Source organism: Lactuca virosa, chromosome 8, assembly GCF_052849685.1.
Source record: "Lactuca virosa cultivar CGN04683 chromosome 8, Lactuca_virosa_CGN04683_v6, whole genome shotgun sequence".
In the NCBI taxonomy this organism is placed as follows: Eukaryota; Viridiplantae; Streptophyta; class Magnoliopsida; order Asterales; family Asteraceae; genus Lactuca; species Lactuca virosa.
The window spans coordinates 8,707,338-8,716,805 of NC_136433.1; the positions used below are offsets into that span (position 1 = coordinate 8,707,338).

General features: G+C 38.2%; 1 protein-coding gene across 1 annotated transcript; it reads right to left on the reverse strand.

Annotated features, from left to right (window-relative positions):
- Positions 1-3,253: 3,253 nt before the first annotated feature.
- LOC145130075 (uncharacterized) lies at positions 3,254-3,982 on the reverse strand. The gene has a single exon (XM_079064935.1). It carries the CDS (start codon positions 3,980-3,982, stop codon positions 3,254-3,256), a length of 729 nt encoding a protein of 242 aa, XP_078921061.1.
- Between the last annotated feature and the right edge of the window lie 5,486 nt (positions 3,983-9,468).

A 9,468-nucleotide genomic window follows, 5' to 3' on the forward strand; every position in this document is an offset into this window, starting at 1 on the left:
TTATTATCTATTTAGGATCCTGATCTTATGAGGATCCCTCATATTGTATAGGATCCAAAAACACTCGTTCTGGTGCTCGATTCGTCTTGTCCGAGCTTGAAGACGACATGTCTAGCGGTTTGCTCATGGTGTAGAAGGAAAAGGTCCCTCCTTCTCTTCCTTATAAGAAGACTTAGCTCGACCACACTGTGAAGACCTCGACATCTCGCAAGAGGAAACCATATGATGCTTGGGATCTCTAGAATCTTGGAACAGAGGATGCACTAAAGAAGTTGATTTCCTTCTCCCATCTGTGAGTATTCATGTGTTCTTTTCCATTTAGTTTTATTACCTATTTACCATTGTTCATTTTCAGTTGTTGATCATGTTTCTCGCTCCGATGAGGATCTCAAGGCCAAGCTTTCTCAAATAGATCATGCTTTGCGATGAATGACGTGATTGCTGAAGTGAGGATGAGTATTGCTATTGCTATTTGGGAGGCAAAAATTAAGCGTGAATCCCTGAGCAAATTGACTGGCGAGCCTGTCGGTGAAAAGTCGGAGGTGGCTTTGAATGGTGGTGAAAAGTTTGTAGCTTGAGATTGACTTAGTTTTTAAAAACAGTTTGAATAAATTTGGGTTGTAAAACAATATTTCACTCTTTCTTTTGTGGGGTTGGCGGGCAACCCCTTTTATGCTATGGTTTTTTTATATTTCTTCTTACTTTGCATGTTTGAGTTGTGTGGTTGTAGCAATAGGAGTTCTGGGGGTTCATACATAATCAGGATCCTAAAGAGTTCAAACCTTACAAAAAATCTGTAAGATTTGATTAGCCTAAAATGATTAGTCATTAAACTGGGATCTAAAATAGTTAAGATCTTTTAGGATAATAAACATTTTTTATGTAGGAAAAATAATGTTAAAGGATAGATTGAACCTGGTCATCCTTACAATTTTTTGACTTAGGAGAAATCTGATGTTATGATTCCCTTAGTTTCGTATGATCCTGAAATTTTCATATGGAAGGATCCTTGCTTTAGGAGTTCATCAGGAAGGATCCTGGATTGGCTTCAACTTAGTGAGCTGTGGGGAGGATTGTGTCTTAGAAATCAATTGGAGATAACTCCAACTTGGTAAATAACTAAGAAAACTCTTGTTTATGATATGGTAATGTCACAAGTCTTGCATATTTTTGGGGGAGTGTCTCAATCTTCAGATAACATATTAATGTTGTAGTTCTTAGTAACTCACTAGCGAAAATCCAAATTCAAGGTAATACGTTAGTGTTACAAACCTTAGTAAATTACCGGGGAAAATCCCAAACCGTATGATAACATGAAAATCTTATAAACCTTAGGTATTTTCTGGGGAAGATCCCCAATCGTATGATAACATGAAAATGTTATAAACCTTATGTATTTTATGGGGAAGATCCCAAATCGTATGATAACATGAAAATGTTATAAACATTAGGTATTTTCTTCGGAAGATCACAACTTGAGATAACATGTCAATGTTATTAACCTTAGAGTCAAACTTTAGGATCTTAACTTATGTTAAAAAATAAGAGGGTTGCCAAGTCACTGAAGCATGAAATGATCCCCTTATTCACATCCCATAATAAGATTTCGTGCATCCAAGCAACGTGTAGAAACCTTAACTCATATGAAAGAGGTAATTAACTCTTTAAACCTTAGAGGGGATTAAGTACCCTTGAACATTAAGGTCTTTGATCGTTAGGATCCTTGAACATTAGGATCCGTGGTGATCAGGATCTTCAGATGTCAAGGTCCTTGAATATTGGGATATCAAGATCCTTGAACGTTAGGATGTTCGAATGTCAAGATCCTTGAATTCATGTGCTCAACAAATATTAGCTAGGGGTGGGCGTTACTCTAGCTAACGCCCCTCCGTTTCTTAAGCTAGTAATGGTATTTGAAAAGACCAAATAATAATAATAATGAAAATAAAGGGTAAAAGGTAAAGAGTATGTGTAACTTGAGTTTGTTGGAAAATGACTAATTTCACTTACATTAAATAAGCTTTAAGATGTATAGCATTCCAGGCTCTTGACAAGACACTTCCATCGAGGGTAGCTAGCCAATATGTCCCATTTTCTGCTTCAACATCTATGAGATATGGTACTTCCCATTTAGGTGCCAATTTGCCTTTATTGGGATCCTTGGTATTTTGGAATGTTTTCCTAAGTACCAAGTCACCTACCTATAACTTACTGACTTTAGTGTTCTTGTTATATGCTTTGGTGGTCCTTTGTTGATGAGCAGCAATGCAGATCCTAGCAAGATCACTGAGTTCATCAATAGTGTCAAGATCATATCGTTGTTCTCTTGATTCTGCAACTGATACCTTGCTGTTGGGATTACTAGTTCAGTAGGGATCACAGCTTCTGTTCCAAACACCAAGGAGTATGGAGTTTGGCCAATGGCTGCCTTTGAAGTGGTCCTATCTGCCCATAGGACAAGAGGAAGTTCTTTTGCCCATCTTCCTTTCTTCTCATATAACATGTTATTTAGATTGTTGACTATGATATTATTGTTGGATTCAACTTTACCATTGGCTTGAGGGTGGACAGGAGTGGACATTATCATTTTAATCCCGCAACTCATATAAAAGTCTCTAGTCCTTTTGCTTATGAATTGGGACCCATTATTGCATATGATTTCAGCAGGGATCCCGAACCTGGTCATGATATTTCGTTTGATGAATGAGACCACTTCCTTTTCTCGTACTTAAACAAAGGCTTCTACCTCTATCCATTTCGAGAAGTAATCTGTCATCACTAACATGAATATCTTTCCCCCATGGGCCTTTGGTAACTTGCCAACTATGTCCATTCCCCATTTCATGAATGGCCAAGGGGAAACAATAACATGTAACGGTTCTGTTGGTTGATGTAGGAAGTTGTTATGTCTTTCACAAGCATCACATTTTTGGGTATGCAACAAAAGCATCCTTTTTCATTGTTGGCTAGTAGTATCCCGTCCTTAATGCTTAGAGCATAAGCATCTACCACGAGTGTGGTTGCCACAATCTCCTTCGTGTATATCTTTTTGGGCTTCTGCAGCTTCGTGATCTTCTAAGCATCTAAGGTATGGACCTGCCATGGATTTCTTGTACAGTCTTCCTTGGATCATCACAAATCGTGAGACCCTCATCTTGAATTCTCTCTCACTTTTTTCTTCACTTGGGATTGTGTCATTTTGGAGATATTCCACAATGGGATGGATCCAATATTTGGAGTGTTGTGGATGATCCTAAATGTTTGTATCATGGTAGTTAGGATCCTGAGGAAGAGGTTGAGGGTCATGTTCCTCTATTATTGCCACGTTAGTTGTTTGGTCATGGTGATTGGGATCATCTAGTTTATTGGAGGGTTCTTCTATGGCAGGGATCAATATACGAGTTATAGGGATCTTGATTTCTGACAGGATCTTAAGGAAAGTCCCTAGGTTGGGTAGTGTGTCAGCCTCATCATTTTCTTCTCTGGGAACTTGGCTTAGGCTGAAAGCTTCGAATTCAGAGGCCAACTTTTTGAGGATTTGAAGGTATAGTGCGAGTCTTTCGCCTTTTACTGCATATGATCCATTAAAATGATTAGTTAATAATAAAGAGTCAAAAAATACCTGAAGATCCTTGATTTGAAGAACCTTGGCTAACTGTAATCCCATGATCAATTCTTCGTATTCAGCTTCGTTGTTGGTTGCATCGAATTCACAGCTGAATGCCTGGGGTATGATGTCCCCCTGTGGCAATTTTAGTATGATCCATAAGTTTGTTCCTCTAAAGTTTGAGGATTTGTCAGTGAAGAGTGTCCATCTTCCCATTCTTTCTTCTTTATGGAGTTCCTTGCTTTCTAACTCCGCTTCAGGTTGTAGATCATCACTAAAATCAGCCACAATGTCTGCTAGTGCTTGTGACCTTATTACTGATCTTGGTTCATACTTGATGTCATATGTGATTAGCTTTATAGACCACTTTTCCATCCTACCTAAAATCTCTGGTTTTCGCATAACATTCTTGATGGGTTAATTATTTCTAACATGTATAGTATGTGTTTCAAAATAGTGTCTTAATTTTGTGGAAGCAGTTACTAATTCAAGTATTAGTTTTTCAAGATAGGAATACCTATTCTCAGGACCCAGGAGACTTTTACTTACGTAGTATATGAGATGTTGATCCCCATTACAGAGTTAGAGGATACTGAAAGGCATAGGAGGAGTGGTTCCCTATCTAGTGGTTTCACTAGCAAGGGTGCATAACTTAGATAATTATTGAGTTCCTGAAAAGCATCTTTGAGCTTTTTAGTCCACTCAAATCTTTTGTTCTTTTTCAAGATATCATAGAAAGGCTTGCACCTTTCTGAGGATCTTGAGATGAACCTGTTAAGTGCTGCTATTCTTCCTGTTAGTCTCTGAATATCCTTCGTCGAGGATGGGGATCTTAAATCGATGATGGATTTTATTTGCTCCAGACTTGCTTCTATTCCTCTTTTAGTCACCATGTATCCAAGGAACTTTCTTGACCTCATTCCAAAGTGGTACTTGGAAGGGTTTAACTTCATGTTATATTTGTCTAGTCTATTGATAACGTTTTTAAGATCCTTGAGGTGATCCGCAAATTTCTTTGATTTTACCACCATGTCATCAATGTAGACTTCCATGGTGTCCCCCAGTGTATCCTTGAACATCCGGTTGACTAACCTTTGGTATGTTGCACCTGTATTTTTAAGACAAAAGGGCATAGTAGTATAGCAGTATATATCTGTTGGGGTAATGAATGCGGTATCCTCTTAGTCAGATTGTTCCATTTGGATTTGTTGGAATCTCGCTGATGCATCCATAAACGTTAGCAGTTCATGGCCAGCTGTAGAATCTATTATGGATTCTATGTGTGGTAGGGGAAAGGATACTTACGGCAAGCCTTATTCAGATCCGTATAGTCCACAAATGTTCTTCATTTTCCATTCTTCTTCTGGACGCTGACCATGTTGGCTAGCCATTTTGGGAACTTGACTTCCTTGATCATCCCTATTTTGAGGAGCTTTTCTACTTCTTCTTGGATGATCTGGTTTCTTTCGGGTGCAAACTTTCTTCTCTTTTGGTGTATTGGTTTGAAAGAAGGATCAATGTTAAGTTTATGAGTTATGATATTCTTGTCTATACTTGTCATATCCTCATGCTTCGAGGAGAATGTTTTGCTTCTATCTTTCAGGAACATTATTATTTCCTGTTCGATTCGTTCTAGCAGTGAGGATCCTATCAGGTGTTTGGCTTCAGGATCCTCAAGGTTCATGGGCACTTCCTTTACATCCTGTTCTCTTGTCTCCAACACACCTTGTGTACCTTGATTTAACTGCTAAACTTGTTGTGGTGTTGTTGAAGATTTCATCGAAGTCTTGTAGCATTCCTGGATTCTTATTAATCACATGTGATCTTTGTTCTCCCCCATGGAGTGGACATTTTGACACATTGATGGTATGTTGAGGGGACAGCCTTCATATCGTGGATCCATGGTCTACCTAGTATAACATTATAGGAGGAAAATGTATCGATTACACAAAAGCGTTGTATAGATTTTAACCCCTCAATGTAAATATGTAGTTTTATTTCGCCGACAGTATGTTTTGTTTCACCACTGAATCTGATTAGCACTGAGGATATTTTGACTAATCGGCTTCGGGGATGTTCATCCTTTTCAGAGCGTCCAGGAGTATGATGTTGGCTGAGGATCCTCCATCAACAAGTATCCTTCTGACAAAATGGTTGGCAATGTAAAGAGTGATCACCAAGCCATCATGATGAGGATCCTGGGAGTCTATTCTATCTGTTTCGTCGAAGGTGATTTCCTTCTCGTCTGTGATCGATGTCTTTTTCCGTGGCCTTTATTCTTTCTCTATCTTCGACATTTTAGCATGTCTTTTTGCTACAAAATAAGAGGTGCCACAAATGTCAGATCCTCCAAAAATTACATTGATTACCTTAGCATCCGCAGGAGGGGATCCTGGTTTTTCTAGGATCATATGAGGATCCTGATCCTTTTCTTTGGACCCTTCCTTTCTTCTTCAAAGGATCTCCTTGAGGTATCATTTGCTGAGTAAGTAACTAATCTCTTTGTTAGGGATATGCACTCTTTCGTAATGTGACCAAAGTCCTCATGGTATGCACACCGTTTGGACTTGTCTTTCCAGGTGGTGGATTTTTCCCCATTCCTTAGTCATCTTGCTCTGTCGCCAAGATCTTGCATAGCAAATATTAAACGTGAAATATCCACAGAGAAACAGTAGTCAGTAATTTCGGGAAATTCTTCTTCTTCCCCTTCATCTTCAACGACATTAACCATGTGATGATCGGGTCTGGAATAAGGTTTAGACTTATATCCTCTCTGGGCCAAGGAGCCGAACTTTCTATTTGGGTTATCATATGAGTTTGGTGGTTTGCTCCTCTTTTGGATCTCCTTGTCTTCTTCGAGCCTTGTGAACGTTAGGGCTCTGCTCCTTACTTCGTCTATTCTTTTGCATGGAGTTATTACAAGGTCTTCGTAGAAAGGGGAGTCTTTCTTCAAGCCCATTTTGAAGGCTTATACGATAGTTGCCACGTCAATGTTGGGGATACTCAGGGCTTCCCTGCTAAATCTATTCATGAACTCCCCAAGGGATTCCTTGGGATCTTAAACCACTCGATAAAGATCACTAGTGATCTTCTCGAATATTCTGCTACAAGAAAATTGGTTGTTAAAAATATTAACTAAATGTGCAAATGAAGTGACAGAATAAGGAGGAACGTATAGTATCAATTTCAAAGTTGATCATGTGAAGGTTGATCCAAAACCCTTGCACATACAAGCTTCTTTCAAGTGTGTGGGTATGGGGATGATCTCCATTCTTTCACTGCATTGTGCCATATGTTCTTCAAGATCTGTGGTCCCGTCACATGGCTTCATACTGGGATTTTGGAAGCACGTAGGGACCTCGATGTCAGTGATTGCAGGAGCGAATCTCGAGATCCTATTGCTTGTTGGGGAGACTTTATGTATAGGTTAAACTACTCTAGGTACGCTTGAGATCATCTGTCGTAGCTGTTGCAGTGGTAAAGGTATTATTATTGACGAAGTTACCGGGATCCTTATTATTGGGATTGACAAAGGTTTCACCGGGATACCGGAGCGTATGGGCTTGCTCTCTTGGAGCCATGTCCTAGGAAGGAACGGAGGCCGGTATTGAGGATCCCGTGTTGTCGAAGTTCAAGATCTTGGGCTAGAAGATCGAGGGTGCGGCTTCTTGAGGCTTGCAGATCTCTGCCCTCATTCTCTCCACTTCCTTGAGTATCGTTCTTTTGTCCTCCTGCTATTGAGTGACTTTTCATTTCAATCTTTTCATCATAGCAAATATTTCATTATTAGAAATCAGTACAGGAGGATCCTGAAATCCTTGGGTAGCAACCAGAGAGATGTTTTTCTTTGGTGCCTCGGAGGTTTTCTTGGGAGCTCCACCTGAGGGTGGAGGAATATTTTTAGAGGAAATGAGAGGAGTTGAGGAAGAGGATAAGGTTGGTTGGGTAGACATGATTCTTGAACGATTATGAACACCATGGCCCCACGGTGGGCGCCAAATTGTTTTGGTCAAAAACTGATCAAGTGTAATTCAACCAAATTGTATGAGAGGTTGTGGTGTTAGTGTAATGTAAGTATCAAATGGTAATCAAAGTGAGACAAATTAGTTACGAGGAAAGCCCTTGATCCTTTGTAGGATCTCTGGGATAAATCCGTGGGGGGTGATAATAATTACATGCTTTGATGTGTTTTATTGATTTTAATATGAGATTACAAAGATTATGAAGTTAATACGAGTACAAAGTAATGTTATGGTCAATCGTGTATATAGTGTGCTAGATACATGTTTTATTTATAGTCTAGTGTAAGTAACAAGAAGTTTGATAATTTCGGGATCCTCCCGAATCAGCATATGAACGTTATTTTGACTTGGTATTCCGGGTCTTTTGCCTCGGTGAGATGACTCTCCGTTGAGAATGCGTCATGTGTTGACCAGTTCTGCACATGTGAGAAAAATAAAGAAAAGTATAGACGTTATAAGTGTTAATAAATATTAGTAGTAATAAGCAGAATCCTGGGATACGTTTAAGGATCTCGAGGCTTCAGAAATATTTAAGGATCCTGGATATGATTAAAGGATCTTGCCCATAATAGGTAAGCTTAGTGCCTAATGAATTCGTGTTGCACATATATGTCTATCACTTAAAGAAACAAATAATTTTATCATATATTTTCAATAATTCAGACGATAGAAGATATCACCCAATGACACAATTTTGGAGAACGATTAATTATCCAGAGAAAGAACTAAAGGCTCGTTTCCCTTTCCATTGGCACAATTCATCCATTGTGCTCAAGTATTTTAAATATCCAAGGAAATAAGTATAGCTCTTAATTCACATCCCCACAGGTCACAAACATCCGTCATGCTCATCGCTATTAAACACCCCACCTGTTCCCATTTAATATGTCATCCCAAGAAGTCACGCACTAGATAAATGTAACACCCCCAGATTTTACACATTGAAATACTATAATTTATAAAACATTTTATGTTAAAAGGACTCATTTATAAAATATGGTCCTAATTTTTTTCTCATTTCCCTTACAATTACATTTGTAATACTATTCTTTTGGGTATTAGAACTGATACAAATAAACCATAGTAAAGCTACAAGGTTGCTTACATCGAGGAAACTAAACCCAGATTCTATCGATTGGCTCTCCACCACCTACCTCAACATCAGTTCCTAATTATTATCTTAAAACTAGAAATACATGACATTTAAACATAATGCATACGACAAAATTTTATTATGAGTTACGAGGGTGTAAACACCAACTGTTATCAAAACCATTTGATAAAATTGTTCTTGACATGCATTTATAAACATAATGGAGACTATTCTATGAATGTCATCACTCAATTCAACTACAACAACCGGAGTATTATCTTGAAACTAGACTACAACCACAAATAAAAAATCCCATTGACTAGACTACGACAACTATCCAACAATCCCGTCAAATAACCACGAAATCTCATAAACAATTCAGTAAAAAAAACTATGACTAATGACAAATAATCTCGATATATAAATACAACGACTGATAAACAGTCCCAACATATAACTATGATATCTGACAAACAGTCCCGACATATAACTATGGCAACCAGATTATGGCCTTGCCAATAAACTACGACAACCAGAAGATGGCCTCGCCTTCGTCCACTATGACCCTTAAGCAAGTTTGCAATTTGATTCACTCCATCATCATTTACTCAATGTATTACATTTCCATATATTCATATTATAACACATACATACATACATAGATACTTACCTACATATATATATATATATATATATATATATATATATATATATATATATATATATATATCCGAATCATATAAGAA